Genomic DNA, 16,383 nt, shown 5'->3' with positions numbered 1-16,383 from the left:
CTCCAAACTGCCGACAGGTGGGCTGATTAACACTTTAGTGGGGCAAGGTGAGACGTATATCAACAAACTGGTTTATTTTATAATGGTCACGCGAACAAGTAGAGTAACATTTATAGTAAATCTCACCGCACTTTAACTAAATCCATTATCACTCCTGATAACGGACAACAATAAAACACCATGCTGTCCCTGTCAGCAGGCTAAATAGAACTTATCTGGTCAGTAGTTGCACTGAATGACTATCTCATAAAATCTGCTCTCACCAAGCAACCCTTCCACAACTCCTCGCCACACGTGTTCTCCTTCTGGACAGGTCGAGAGCTTGACCTCTGACCCTCTCCCAGGTCTCCCTGTCTAGGGGTTGGCCAATATGCCTGCGGATTAAACCAGCCACCTCCCCCAGGTACAAGCTCTCGAAACAGTCTCCTACTGTTCTCAAATAAACAGGACCATCTGGCACAATGGCCAGGATTCTCCTCCCAGCGGCAGTGCTCTGACGGGACGGACTTCCACCCATCCCTGCAACACCGTCAGAACCCCCACCTCCCCCAGTTTCCTAGCTTGGGGTTCATCAGATATGAATGGCGGGCTCCCAGCGTGATTCCTGACACCAAGAGGGTGTCCGCCATTACCCACACCCAAAATCCATGGGGTGCTGCACAGGACCGCTACTGAGACCAAAGATAACACAGTGAAATAAAAGGAGGTAGAGGAGCATAGGAACAGGAAGAGGCCATTCAGCCCCCTCAGCCTGTTCCGCCACTCAAACGAGATCACGGCTGATCTGTCCCTCAACTCCATATCGCTTAATACTTGCCTTAGAGGCGGTGCAATGAAGGTTCACTGGATTAATTCCTGGGATGAGAGGGTTGTCCTATGAGGAGAGATTGAGCAGAATGGGCCTATACTCTCTGGAGTTTAGAAGAATGAGAGGTGATCTCATTGAAATATATAAGATTCTGAGGGGGCTTGACAGGGTAGATGCTGAGAGGCTGATTCCCCTGGCTGGAGAGTCTAGAACTAGGGGGCATAGTCTCAGGATAAGCGGTCAGCCATTTAGGGCCGAGATGAGGAAAAATTTCTTCACTGAGGGTTGCGAATCTTTGGAATTCTCTACCCCAGAGGGCTGTGGATGCTCAGTCGTTGAGTATATTCAAGGCTGCAATCGATAGATTTTTGGACACCAAGGGAATCAAGGGATATGGGGATCGGGCGGGAAAGTGGAGTTGAGGTCGAAGATCAGCCATGATCTGATTGAATGGCTCGAGGGGCCGAATGGCCTACTCCTGCTCCTATTTCTTATCTTCTTACCCTTGGCTAGCAAAAAAAAAGAACTCGCGATCGCAGATTTAAAATTAATAGTTACTAATACTGAGCCTGGATGGTTCACTAAAGGCTCAACTTCCATTGCCTTAAGCTGGAGTCATGTGTCACAGGCACCATTCCATGCTTTGTCTGGCTTTCATTTACATCTCCCAGCCATTCTGCTCAGTGAATTTAACTTAGTACCTATATTTTAATAGGAATCATTAAATATAGGAAAAATAGGCATATCCCAAAATGTGACACCAATCTACCCACTGACTGCCCCTTCGGTGCCCATTCTACCCACTGCCCTTAGTGCCCAGTGCATCTCACACTCTTACCAAGCCCAGAACACCATTCTCACTCTGCAGATGCACGGTGATATCCGGTTGGATGAAGTTGCTGGCCAGCATTGGCATTCCAATACCCAGGTTTGCTAGAATGTTCCAGTTAAGTCTAACATGCAGCTCAAAACAATTCAGAATCAACACATGACAGCAACCAGTGGGTAAAAGGGAACTATTCACTCCAATCTGGTACTGTATGGTTCATGCACAAATGTCTCGGTATCAACTCCTCTACAAGACTGGCAGAAATTTTTAAGAAAAAGAAAAGGCCATTAGGCCCATCAAATCTATCTGTATTTGACTGGTCAATCCCACCTCCCCATCTTCTCTCATACCCCTCAATCCCACCTCCCCATCTTCTCTCATACCCCTCAACCCCACCTCCCCATCTTCTCTCTTACCCCTCAATCCCACCTCCCCATCTTCTCTCATACCCCTCAATCCCACCTCCCCATCGTCTCTCTTACCCCTCAACCCCACCTCTCCATCTTCTCTCTTACCCTTCAACCCCACCTCCCCATCTTCTCTCTTACCCCTCAACCCCACCTCCCCATCTTCTCTCTTACCCCTCAACCCCACCTCCCCATCTTCTCTCTTACCCTTCAACCCCACCTCCCCATCTTCTCTCTTACCCCTCAACCCCACCTCCCCATCTTCTCTCTTACCCTTCAACCCCACCTCCCCATCTTCTCTCTTACCCCTCAACCCCACCTCCCCATCTTCTCTCTTACCCCTCAACCCCACCTCCCCATCTTCTCTCTTACCCCTCAACCCCACCTCCCCATCTTCTCTCTTACCCTTCAACCCCACCTCCCCATCTTCTCTCTTACCCTTCAACCCCAACGACCCACAATATCCCTCAATCCCCTCTCTGGTTGCTCTGGACACCATTTACACTGTCTGCTTCAATATCCTCCCTGGTAACTTATTCCACAATTCGATCACCCTTTGGGTGAAAGAGTTCCCCTGACTTCTTGCCTCACTCCTAACTTCCTAATGTTTAACCCGTATCCCCTGGGATTTGAATCCTTCACCACAGGAGACATTTTGCCTCGATCGGGGCTCTCAATTCTCTTCAGAACTGTGAAAATTTCAACACCTGTCCTATGAATAGATTAGGGCTGTAGGTAATGAGGTTTAATCAGCACCGTATGCAGCAACAACACAACCTCATTACATTTACATTCCATCTGTCTGATAATACAATCTGTGCGTTATCACTACTGCACCCAAACATTCAGCTGGTGGCTTCATCGACCTACCAATTATAAACTCTCCTGTTACACACTGTCCCATTTAACACACACTATAACCCCTCGATCACTCTCCCGATCACACACTGTCCCATTTAACACACACTATAACCCCTCGATCACTCTCCCGATCACACACTGTCCCATTTAACACACACTATAACCCCTCGATCACTCTCCCGATCACACACTGTCCCATTTAACACACACTATAACCCCTCGATCTCTCTCCTGATCACACCCTGTCCCATTTAACACACACTATAACCCCTCGCTCTCTCCTGATCACACCCTGTCCCATTTAACACACACGATAACCCCTCGATCTCACTCCTGATCACACCCTGTCCCATTTAACACACCCTATAACCCCGCGATCTCTCTCCCGATCACACACTGTCCCATTTAACACACACTATAACCCCTCGATCTCTCTCCTGATCACACACTGTCCCATTTAACACACACTATAACCCCTCGATCTCTCTCCTGATCACACACTGTCCCATTTAACACACATTATAACCCCTCGATCTCTCTCCTGATCACACACTGTCCCATTTAACACACACTATAACCCCTCGATCTCTCTCCTGATCACACACTGTCCCATTTAACACACACTATAACCCCTCGATCTCTCTCCCGATCACACCCTGTCCCATTTAACACACACTATAACCCCTCGATCTCTCTCCTGATCACACACTGTCCCATTTAACACACACTATAACCCCTCGATCACTCTCCCGATCACACACTGTCCCATTTAACACACACTATAACCCCTCGATCACTCTCCTGATCACACACTGTCCCATTTAACACACATTATAAACCCTCGATCACTCTCCTGATCACACACTGTCCCATTTAACACACACTATAACCCCTCGATCACTCTCCTGATCACACACTGTCCCATTTAACACACACTATAACCCCTCGATCTCTCTCCTGATCACACACTGTCCCATTTAACACACACTATAACCCCTCGATCACTCTCCTGATCACACACTGTCCCATTTAACACACACTATAACCCCTCGATCACTCTCCTGATCACACACTGTCCCATTTAACACACACTATAACCCCTCGATCACTCTCCTGATCACACACTGTCCCATTTAACACACACTATAACCCCTCGATCACTCTCCTGATCATACACTGTCCCATTTAACACACACTATAACCCCTCGATCTCTCTCCTGATCACACCCGTCCCATTTAACACACACTATAACCCCTCGATCACTCTCCTGATCACACACTATAACCCCTCGATCTCTCTCCTGATCACACCCTGTCCCATTTAACACACACTATAACCCCTCGATCTCTCTCCCGATCACACCCTGTCCCATTTAACACACACTATAACCCCTCGGTCTCTCTCCTGATCACACACTGTCCCATTTAACACACATTATAAACCCTCAATCACTCTCCTGATCACACACTGTCCCATTTAACACACACTATAACCCCTCGATCTCACTCCTGATCACACCCTGTCCCATTTAACACACACTATAACCCCTCGATCTCTCTCCTGATCACACCCTGTCCCATTTAACACACACTATAACCCCTCGATCACTCTCCCGATCACACCCTGTCCCATTTAACACACATTATAAACCCTCGATCACTCTCCTGATCACACCCTGTCCCATTTAACACACACTATAACCCCTCGGTCTCTCTCCTGATCACACACTGTCCCATTTAACACACACTATAACTCCTCGATCTCACTCCTGATCACACACTGTCCCATTTAACACACACTATAACCCCTCGATCGCTCTCCTGATCACACACTGTCCCATTTAACACACACTATAACCCCTCGATCTCTCTCCCGATCACACTGTCCCATTTAACACACACTATAACCCCTCGATCTCTCTCCCGATCACACACTGTCCCATTTAACACACACTATAACCCCTCGATCTCTCTCCCGATCACACACTGTCCCATTTAACACACACTATAACCCCTCGATCTCTCTCCCGATCACACACTGTCCCATTTAACACACACTATAACCCCTCGATCTCTCTCCTGATCACACACTGTCCCATTTAACACACCCTATAACCCCTCGATCTCTCTCCTGATCACACACTGTCCCATTTAACACACACTATAACCCCTCAATCTCTCTCCTGATCACACACTGTCCCATTTAACACACACTATAACCCCTCGATCACTCCCCTGATCACACACTGTCCCATTTAACACACCCTATAACCCCTCGCTCTCTCTCCTGATCACACACTGTCCCATTTAACACACACTATAACTGGTTTGCTCGTGTGCTGATAGGATGTCCTGTGATAGGATGCACTGTGAAAGGATACCATACATACCATCCTTGAACTCAAGTGCCGCTCTTCGAATGATCCGCTCCCTCACAATGTCAGCTTCAGTCTTGGGTTCGGGGTTGCAATCTCCGAGCTGCCGAAGAGTTCGTCTCTAAACATAGACAGCATCTTACGAGTAATGAAATCTTACAAGGATCAGGAAAGCACTGCCCCGGGGAGTGGTGGAGGCAGATTCAATCGTGGCTTTCAAAAAGGAATGGATAAGTACTTGAAAGGAAAAAATTTGCGGGGCTTCGGGGAAAGGGCGGGGGAGTGGGACTAGCTGGATTGCTCTTGCATAGAGCCGGCACGGACTCGATGGGGCGAATGGCCTCCTTCCGTGCTGTAACCTTTCTATGATTGTAGTGCGGTAACTTCTGGAAGGATGTAGTGTGGGGATGACACACTCAGAAAGGTGACCGCAGCTGGAGGGTTCCAGGTTCTGTCCTGTTGGTTTGGGAGGGTTCCAGGTTCTGTCCTGTTGGTTTGGGAGGGTTCCAGGTTCTGTCCTGTTGGTTTGGGAGGGTTCCAGGTTCTGTCCTGTTGGTTTGGGAGGGTTCCAGGTTCTGTCCTGTTGGTTTGGGAGGGTTCCAGGTTCTGTCCTGTTGGTTTGGGAGGGTTCCAGGTTCTGTCCTGTTGGTTTGGGAGGGTTCCAGGTTCTGTCCTGTTGGTTTGGGAGGGTTCCAGGTTCTGTCCTGTTGGTTTGGGAGGGTTCCAGGTTCTGTCCTGTTGGTTTGGGAGGGTTCCAGGTTCTGTCCTGTTGGTTTGGGAGGGTTCCAGGTTCTGTCCTGGTGGTTTGGGAGGGTTCCAGGTTCTGTCCTGGTGGTTTGGGAGGGTTCCAGGTTCTGTCCTGGTGGTTTGGGAGGGTTCCAGGTTCTGTCCTGTTGGTTTGGGAGGCACTGCACTGAAGCTGATCCTGAACTCACGAGGGATCAGGAGCAGGAACCCTGGTGGATTTCCCTTCCGAGCCCAGGGCCAGAGATTAGCTGCAGTCTCTTTCGCAGCCGAGATTAGGAAACCCAACAGTTGACGAGAAGGGAAACGGCCGATGCCCCCATAACTCCCAGTGGAATGTGCCGCCCAGTCACACTTCAGTTTGGTGTATTTTTCTTGCCCCTTCCTCGGTGCCACACATCATTCCCATGGCTGGGCAACTGGTTTCACGTCCAGGTTTTCACGATAGATTGTAGAGTATACCGGATTAGCCCAGGGCCGCATGTCACTCGCTGACTATTGAGTCCCACCTGTAGCAAACCATCTTCCTCCTGGACCCCTGCCCAGCTCCCCATGTACCCCTACAGCAATCACAAATAGACTCAGGTTGCTACAGCACTGTATCACACCTATCAGAGAGCGGTGCGAGACTGCCTCAATATGATGAATTACTTTGAAGTACAGTCTCTTGTTACATAAGCAAACATAGCAGCCAAACATCAGTGAGATAAATGACCAGCTCATCTGTTTTTGATAGTGTTGGCTGAGAACACCAGGAGAATGCCCCTACTCCTCTTCCAATAGTGCCGTGGGATCTCTTACATCCACCTCAACAGGCAGACAAGGCCTTGGTTTAATGTTTCAGCTGAAGGACAGCACCTCCGACAAGACAGCACTCCCTGAGTACTGAGACGTCCTGCGCTCTGGTACTGGAGCGGGGCTTAAACCCACAACCTTCTGACTTAGAGGCGAAAGTGCTGCCCACTGAGTCAATTTGGCACACGCAAGACCAGCAGTGAACCCAGTGCAACCATCCTCACTGCATTCCTTCAATTAAAGAAATCCTGAACTGACCTTTCATCCAGTTTTTGATCGTGGGATCCTGCTGTGTACAAAATGGCTGCTTTGCTTGCCACCATAACAGTCACTGCACTTCAAAGTAATTCAGTGACTGCAGCACTGGGACAAGTGTTGGGCTCCTATAGAAATGCAGCTTGTTTTCTCCGAAAGCTGTACAAGTACCAGTGTCCTATGGCGAGCCAGCACACCTGATTATTGCAGCCCTGCCCTCTCACCTCAATCCGTTTCTCGTACTTCTTGCCCTTTATGACTCTCTGTACGTATATACTGGGTATGTGCACATCCTCAGGGGCAAAGGCTCCAGTGTCAACAATCTCCTCGACCTGTTAAACATAGAGAGAGGACAGAGGCTCATTAATCAGCAGTGCTCCGACCTCAAATTCTCCTCGACTCTCCCGAATTGCCCAAATTTTTGCTGGGGTACGGTTGGCAACTGCCGGCCTCCATCAAGTGACCATTGTTCACGGGTCAGCCCAGGCAGCAAGTGTCGGCAGGTTCAATGGCCCTGGGAGGCACCAGAGCTGTATGCCATCTCTGACCTCACCTGATGTCCATGCAAACATATTGCATGCAGTTAAATGTTGGACACTCTTGTGCTCGAGTCCTCTTCAGAAGCCAGGTAGCCAGTACGGAGCAAGACAGACTGACAATGTCAATCGCACTCAAAGGCCAAAGGAGGGCTGGAGCTGTGGAAAATCTCACACTGCAGCAGCCCAGAGGGCTCTTCTGAGATTGGGTTAAGGCAAATTCTGGGACAGTGTAGAGGGAGCTTTACTCTGTATCTAACCCGTGCTGTACCTGCCCTGGGAGTGTTTGATGGGACAGTGTAGAGGGAGCTTTACTCTGTATCTAACCCGTGCTGTACCTGCCCTGGGAGTGTTTGATGGGACAGTGTAGAGGGAGCTTTACTCTGTATCTAACCCGTGCTGTACCTGCCCTGGGAGTGTTTGATGGGACAGTGTAGAGGGAGCTTTACTCTGTATCTAACCCGTGCTGTACCTGCCCTGGGGAGTGTTTGATGCACTAAGATGCCTCATTTTGATGTGCAACAATGTTCAGTGAGGCTAAACACAGCCCGGCCCTTTATTTCCCAGTTATTCCATACTGGATGAGTAGATTTCTCAACAATGAGCTCAGATAATTTGTGATGTTCGTCGGAAGCACAATTGTGCTGTTTGCCATGGCTGAGAGTGCAACAGTGGATGAGTTCACTCTGGCGACAGGCCTCGCGGAGTCTGCCAGTGACCACGCAATGGAACGTGTGACTGAATTAAACCAGCACATCAAACTGTTATTCTTCAAAGAATTTTTGGCCTCACTGTTAATCAGAACCAGCAAATCAAACATCAAAACACAAAGTTCCCATCTCTGCCAGCTCCACCTCTGAACAGCAGCAACTTGTGATTCTCCCAGACGCAGATCAGTGACAGATGTGCAGCGTTGGTTGCTAGGCTACCCCCCTCTCTATGCCTGGTGTGTGAAGGGCCAACTCACACACACTGAGATGGGAGCAGGCAGCTGATTGATGGCTGCATTTAGGCCCCGTCGGTGAGGGATTGAGGGCCGTTTTAATGATTGGCGATCCTCTGTCTGTCTATCACTCTCTCAGATACACATGTGCACACTGTCTCTCAGTGAAGTTCCCTCTACACATGCACAGACAGACAGGTACCTCCACCACAGTCACTCTGGCAGCTTTACACATGGGGTGGTTGAAGTTCCGTGCAGTTTTCCTGAAAAAGAACAGACAGTTGTGAGAGGGCAGTCCTGTAGAACTTAGCCAATCCCAAGGCAGTCTTCACAGGCCAGGTCTGTGAACGTCTCCTGTCTCTTACTTGGGACAGTTCCACAGACAAAAAACACCCTCCGATACCTCAGCAAAGTGGCCATTCTTTACCTGTGACCCCGAGATGGTCAGTGTAGGCAGCTATTCAACCCTGGCGGAATCACAATTGAGCCCAATCCTGTCCTCACCCGACAACCATACACAAACGAGTGGCCTTTCACCTCAGGGCCCTGGGTTAGACACTGGCCTTTCACCTCAGGGCCCTGGGTTAGACACTGGCCTTTCACCTCAGGGCCCTGGGTTAGACACTGGCCTTTCACCTCAGGGCCCTGGGTTAGACACTGGCCTTTCACCTCAGGGCCCTGGGTTAGACTGAAGGGATGGAAGCATCCTTTGTCCAGTGTCTCAGCCTATACTTCCGAGTAAAACTACACCCAACTCACCCTTCGATTCCCCTCCCGTTCTGTGGTCAATCCCTATCCCTTTAGTACCGTGAACCGTGCAAGTGAACTGAGCTGGCAGCTCACCACCACCTTCTCAGGGGCAATTAGGGATGGGCAATAAATGCCGGCCTCGCCAACGACGCCCACATCCCATGAACGAATAAAAAAAAAAGCCCCCACTTGCCACACAATGCTGAAACCCGGAGCTAGGTTTACCTCAGTACAGACAATGCTGAAACCCGGAGCTCGGTTTACCTCAGTACAGACAATGTTTAAACCCGGAGCTCGGTTTATCTCAGTACAGACAATGCTGAAACCCGGAGCTCGGTTTACCTCAGTACAGACAATGTTTAAACCCGGAGCTAGGTTTATCTCAGTACAGACAATGCTGAAACCTGGAGCTAGGTTTATCTCAGTACAGACAATGTTTAAACCCGGAGCTCGGTTTATCTCAGTACAGACAATGTTTAAACCTGGAGCTAGGTTTATCTCAGTACAGACAATGTTTAAACCTGGAGCTCGGTTTATCTCAGTACAGACAATGTTTAAACCTGGAGCTAGGTTTATCTCAGTACAGACAATGTTTAAACCCGGAGCTAGGTTTACCTCAGTACAGACAATGTTTAAACCCGGAGCTCGGTTTATCTCAGCACAGACAATGTTTAAACCTGGAGCTAGGTTTATCTCAGTACAGACAATGTTTAAACCCGGAGCTCGGTTTATCTCAGTACAGACAATGTTTAAACCTGGAGCTAGGTTTATCTCAGTACAGACAATGTTTAAACCCGGAGCTCGGTTTATCTCAGCACAGACAATGTTTAAACCTGGAGCTCGGTTTATCTCAGTACAGACAATGTTTAAACCCGGAGCTCGGTTTATCTCAGTACAGACAATGTTTAAACCCGGAGCTCGGTTTATCTCAGTACAGACAATGTTTAAACCCGGAGCTCGGTTTATCTCAGTACAGACAATGTTTAAACCTGGAGCTCGGTTTATCTCAGCACAGACAATGTTTAAACCCGGAGCTCGGTTTATCTCAGTACAGACAATGTTTAAACCCGGAGCTCGGTTTATCTCAGTACAGACAATGTTTAAACCCGGAGCTCGGTTTATCTCAGTACAGACAATGTTTAAACCTGGAGCTCGGTTTATCTCAGCACAGACAATGTTTAAACCCGGAGCTCGGTTTATCTCAGTACAGACAATGTTTAAACCCGGAGCTCGGTTTATCTCAGTACAGACAATGTTTAAACCCGGAGCTCGGTTTATCTCAGCACAGACAATGTTTAAACCTGGAGCTCGGTTTATCTCAGTACAGACAATGTTTAAACCCGGAGCTCGGTTTATCTCAGTACAGACAATGTTTAAACCCGGAGCTCGGTTTATCTCAGTACAGACAATGTTTAAACCCGGAGCTCGGTTTATCTCAGTACAGACAATGTTTAAACCTGGAGCTCGGTTTATCTCAGCACAGACAATGTTTAAACCCGGAGCTCGGTTTATCTCAGTACAGACAATGTTTAAACCCGGAGCTCGGTTTATCTCAGTACAGACAATGTTTAAACCCGGAGCTCGGTTTATCTCAGCACAGACAATGTTTAAACCTGGAGCTCGGTTTATCTCAGTACAGACAATGTTTAAACCCGGAGCTCGGTTTATCTCAGTACAGACAATGTTTAAACCTGGAGCTCGGTTTATCTCAGCACAGACAATGTTTAAACCCGGAGCTCGGTTTATCTCAGTACAGACAATGTTTAAACCCGGAGCTCGGTTTATCTCAGTACAGACAATGTTTAAACCCGGAGCTCGGTTTATCTCAGTACAGACAATGTTTAAACCTGGAGCTAGGTTTATCTCAGTACAGACAATGTTTAAACCCGGAGCTCGGTTTATCTCAGTACAGACAATGTTTAAACCCGGAGCTCGGTTTATCTCAGTACAGACAATGTTTAAACCCGGAGCTCGGTTTATCTCAGTACAGACAATGTTTAAACCCGGAGCTCGGTTTATCTCAGTACAGACAATGTTTAAACCTGGAGCTCGGTTTATCTCAGCACAGACAATGTTTAAACGCGGAGCTCGGTTTATCTCAGTACAGACAATGTTTAAACCTGGAGCTAGGTTTATCTCAGTACAGACAATGTTTAAACCCGGAGCTCGGTTTATCTCAGCACAGACAATGTTTAAACCCGGAGCTCGGTTTATCTCAGTACAGACAATGTTTAAACCTGGAGCTCGGTTTATCTCAGTACAGACAATGTTTAAACCTGGAGCTAGGTTTACCTCAGTACAGACAATGTTTAAACCCGGAGCTCGGTTTATCTCAGTACAGACAATGCTGAAACCCGGAGCTCGGTTTATCTCAGTACAGACAATGTTTAAACCTGGAGCTCGGTTTATCTCAGTACAGACAATGTTTAAACCCGGAGCTCGGTTTATCTCAGTACAGACAATGTTTAAACCCGGAGCTCGGTTTATCTCAGTACAGACAATGTTTAAACCCGGAGCTCGGTTTATCTCAGCACAGACAATGTTTAAACCTGGAGCTAGGTTTACCTCAGTACAGACAATGTTTAAACCTGGAGCTCGGTTTATCTCAGTACAGACAATGTTTAAACCCGGAGCTCGGTTTATCTCAGTACAGACAATGTTTAAACCCGGAGCTCGGTTTATCTCAGTACAGACAATGTTTAAACCCGGAGCTCGGTTTATCTCAGTACAGACAATGTTTAAACCTGGAGCTCGGTTTATCTCAGTACAGACAATGTTTAAACCCGGAGCTCGGTTTATCTCAGTACAGACAATGTTTAAACCTGGAGCTAGGTTTATCTCAGTACAGACAATGTTTAAACCTGGAGCTCGGTTTATCTCAGTACAGACAATGTTTAAACCTGGAGCTAGGTTTATCTCAGTACAGACAATGTTTAAACCTGGAGCTAGGTTTATCTCAGTACAGACAATGTTTAAACCCGGAGCTCGGTTTATCTCAGCACAGACAATGTTTAAACCCGGAGCTCGGTTTATCTCAGCACAGACAATGTTTAACTTAGCAGAAAGTAACATCTCCAGCTCTATCCCAACTGACTGCTTTGCAATGGGACCCTGTGCAGCTGAAGAGCCAATTACCTGAATACAACGTTCCCGGCCCTGTCCGCTTTCCAGGCTTTAATGAGCGCAAAGTCCCCGGTGATCCCTTTCTCCAAGATATAGTTTCGACCATTGAATTCCCGCACCTGGAGACAAAGGAAAACATAAAGTCATCAAACCACAGGATCTCTAGATGCAAACCCAGCGAGAGGGAGCGAGCCAGGGTGTTGGGGTTGGGGTGGGGGCGACAGAGAGAGGACGAGCTGGGGGGAGGGGGCTATAGGTTGTACACCAACCTAATGCGGTTCATTTTCGCACTTTTATACTTGACAACTAAATTGCACACGATGGGCCTAAATTATACAGTGTTAAACCGAGGCCACGTCTGCTTGTTCAGGCGGATTGTAAACAATGCCATGCCACTATTTGAAGAGCAGCAGCAAGACCTCCCAGCGTCCTGCCAAGTAACCATGAAGCGGTCAGATTATTGCAAAATCCCAACTGGTTCATGGAACTGTTCTTTCGGGAAGGAAAGTTGCCGACCCTATCCGGTCTGGCCTACACGTGACTCCAGGCCCACACCGATGCGGTTGATTCCTAACTCCCTCTGAAGTGGCCCAGAAAGCTGCTCGAGTGCATCAAACCGTGGGCAGCGAGGGAAAGGTAATAAATGCCCGCCTTGCCAGCGGTGCCCACATTCTGAGATTGATTAACAAAAAAATGGGGGAAAAGAAAGAGCAGCAGACGGGAGCTCTTACCTCTCTGGGTTCACTGGCGATGCAGATACTGCCATCCTTATTGTACTTTATTGGCGCCCCTCCTTCTTCAATCAGTGTGCCATACGCTGTAGGAGTGAAGAATGCTGGGATGCCCGCACCGCCAGCTCGAATTCTTTCCGCCAAAGTTCCCTAAGAGGAAAAGGTGAGTGAATGGTCGGCCAGAAACCATTGCCCATGTGCAAGAGCATCCTATCACAGCGTCACTGTAAAAACCTGAGGAGTACACCGATACGGGAACCAGGATGGCCGAGCGGCTTTCAGCTGCATCCACCTCAACTTTATCACAGGTTTCCTTTCACCTCAACAAGGTAAACGTAACTTTCTATTTCAGGCTCCAGTGTCAACCTCCAGCTCTCCCAGGGCAGGTACAGGGTTAGACAGAGAGTAAAGCTCCCTCTACACTGTCCCATCAAACACTCCCAGGGCAGGTACAGGGTTAGATACAGAGTAAAGCTCCCTCTACACTGTCCCATCAAACACTCCCAGGGCAGGTACAGCACGGGTTAGATACAGAGTAAAGCTCCCTCTACACTGTCCCATCAAACACTCCCAGGGCAGGTACAGGGTTAGATACAGAGTAAAGCTCCCTCTACACTGTCCCATCAAACACTCCCAGGGCAGGTACAGCACGGGTTAGATACAGAGTAAAGCTCCCACTACACTGTCCCATCAAACACTCCCAGGGCAGGTACAGGGTTAGATACAGAGTAAAGCTCCCACTACACTGTCCCATCAAACACTCCCAGGGCAGGTACAGCACGGGTTAGACAGAGAGTAAAGCTCCCTCTACACTGTCCCATCAAACACTCCCAGGGCAGGTACAGCACGGGTTAGATACAGAGTAAAGCTCCCTCTACACTGTCCCATCAAACACTCCCAGGGCAGGTACAGCACGGGTTAGATACAGAGTAAAGCTCCCTCTACACAGTCCCATCAAACACTCCCAGGGCAGGTACAGCACGGGTTAGATACAGAGTAAAGCTCCCTCTACACTGTCCCATCAAACACTCCCAGGGCAGGTACAGCACGGGTTAGATACAGAGTAAAGCTCCCTATTGAATGATATACCTGAACCCAAATCTCAGCAGCACCCCATGCTGCATTATTTGATATTTTGGTTTCCCTCCAAACCCATCTTTACCCTCTGAGTGATATTGGTCATTTAATTCTGGGCAGCTGAAGCTGTTTCAAGATCAATTTTACTTCCCTAGGGCTCTTCGAGCTAGCAAGGCTTGGGAGGGGCGGGGAGGGAACGAGAGAGACTTTCATCCCGTCAGCCTGCGCTGGATCTCCTCCTGGGTCCCTGGGGTGAAAGGTCAGTGTCTATCTGACACACTGCTCCATTCACTTCTGCCAGTACATCAAACACTTCACTGATTTCAACAACAAAATTTCAACTGCCATTAACTCCGAGAGACATTTCTCACCTGTGGTGTCAGCTCGACCTCCAGCTCCCCGGAGAGGTACTGTCGCTCAAACTCTGCATTCTCACCCACGTACGATGCGACCATCCGTCTGATCTGCTTGGTGTGCAGCAGAAGCCCCAGGCCGAAATTATCCACTCTGTACGGAGGCCAACAGGGGAGAGATTCAGAGTCATAACTGTGACTCCCACACCTCACCCAGAAGCCACGGCGAGCAGAACTGTCAGGAGTTGTGGATTTTAAGTACCTGTATTCAGACTTTCTCCCCCAACCCACCCAGGGGCACACAGCTGTTCTCCGTCCTCCACATCCCAAACACCCCTGTGCACAAAAGATCTGCCTGCACATGCAAAGCATGCCTTCTACCATCATATAAATCAATCAATCGTGGGGCAATCGAAAGGGGGCGGTGTCAGAATGTGACGGTTCACAGTGCCACATCCGTCACTGTCCCCATTTTCCCTCTCACCGCATGAGGTCAGAGGGAATTCTGATTAAAACTGATATTGGGAAGGGTGACCAAAACCTTGATCAGAGACGGGTCTTCAGTATGGTCATAGAGGAGGAGAGATGGACAACAGGAGATGTTTAGGGAGGGAATTCCTGAGCTTCGGGCCAGATGGCCGAAGGGTCTTAAAGGAAGTGGCTACAGAGATAGTGGATGCGTTGGTTGTAATCTTCCAGAATTCACTAGATTCTGGAAAGGTCCCAGCAGACTGGAAAACCGCAAACGTAACACCCCTATTCAAGAAGGGAATGAGACAGAAAGCAGGTAACTATAGACCAGTTAGCCTGACATCTGTCACTGGGAAAATGCTAGAATCCATTATTAAGTAATAGCAGGACATTTGGACACTCATAATAAAACCATGTTGACTCTCCTTGATTGTATGAAGGGGAAATCGTGTCTGACAAATTTATTAGAGTTCTTTGAGGAAGTAACGGGCAGGGTGGATAAAGGGGAACCAATGGATGCAGTATATTTGGATTTCCAAAAGGCATTCGATAAGGTGCCACATTAAAGATTACTGCACAAGATAAGAGCTCATGGTGTTGGGGGTAATATACTGGCATGGATAGAGGATTGGCTAACTAACAGAAAACAAAGAGTCGGGATAAAAGGGTCATTTTCAAAATGGCAATCTGTAACTAGTGGGGTGCCGCAGGGATCAGTGCTGGTGCCTCAACTATTTACAATATAGATCAATGACTTGGATGAAGGGACAGAGTGTCTTGTGGCCAAATTTACTGATGATACAAAGATAGGTGGAAAAGCAAGTTGTGATGAGGACACAAAGTGTCTGCAAAGGGATATTGACAGGTTAAGCGAATGGGCAAAAATTCGGCAGATGGAATATAATGTGGGAAAATGTGAAGTCATCCACTTTGGGAGGAAAAATAAAAAAGCAAAATATTATTTGAATGGAGAAATACTACAAAATGCTGCGGTACAGAGGGATCTGGGTGTCCTCGTACATGAAACACAAAAAGTCAACATACAGGTGCAGCAGGTAATCCAGAAGGCAAATGGAATATTGGCCTTTATTTTTAAGGGGATGGAGTATAAAAGCAGGGAAGTCATGCTACAACTGTACAGGGTGCTGGTGAGACCACACCTGGAGTACTGCGTACAGTTCTGGTGCCCTTATTTAAGGAAGGACATACTTGCATTGGAGGCAGTTCAGAGAAGGTTCACTCGGTTGATTCCGGGTATGGAAGGGTTGTCTTATGAGGAAAGATTAAACAGATTGGGTCTATACTCATTGGAGTTTAGAAGAATG

General features: G+C 48.1%; 1 protein-coding gene across 1 annotated transcript in view; it reads right to left on the bottom strand.

The window, feature by feature from the left end:
- The window catches only part of oxct1a (3-oxoacid CoA transferase 1a), a 214,384-nt gene that overhangs the window by 37,357 nt on the left and 160,644 nt on the right, over window positions 1-16,383 (bottom strand). Inside the window, exons 4-10 of the mRNA XM_067982085.1 lie at window positions 14,606-14,741; window positions 13,158-13,307; window positions 12,439-12,545; window positions 8,756-8,816; window positions 7,299-7,406; window positions 5,287-5,401; window positions 1,647-1,741 (exon numbers count right to left, since the gene is read on the bottom strand). Coding sequence (XP_067838186.1) covers window positions 1,647-1,741; window positions 5,287-5,401; window positions 7,299-7,406; window positions 8,756-8,816; window positions 12,439-12,545; window positions 13,158-13,307; window positions 14,606-14,741 — 772 coding nt within the window. The remainder of the gene's footprint in view (window positions 1-1,646; window positions 1,742-5,286; window positions 5,402-7,298; window positions 7,407-8,755; window positions 8,817-12,438; window positions 12,546-13,157; window positions 13,308-14,605; window positions 14,742-16,383) is intronic.

Source organism: Heptranchias perlo, chromosome 4 (genome assembly GCF_035084215.1).
Source record: "Heptranchias perlo isolate sHepPer1 chromosome 4, sHepPer1.hap1, whole genome shotgun sequence".
Lineage (NCBI taxonomy): Eukaryota > Metazoa > Chordata > Chondrichthyes > Hexanchiformes > Hexanchidae > Heptranchias > Heptranchias perlo.
Note: the sequence above shows the minus strand (reverse complement) of the source record. Positions and strands in the feature narration are given on the sequence as shown.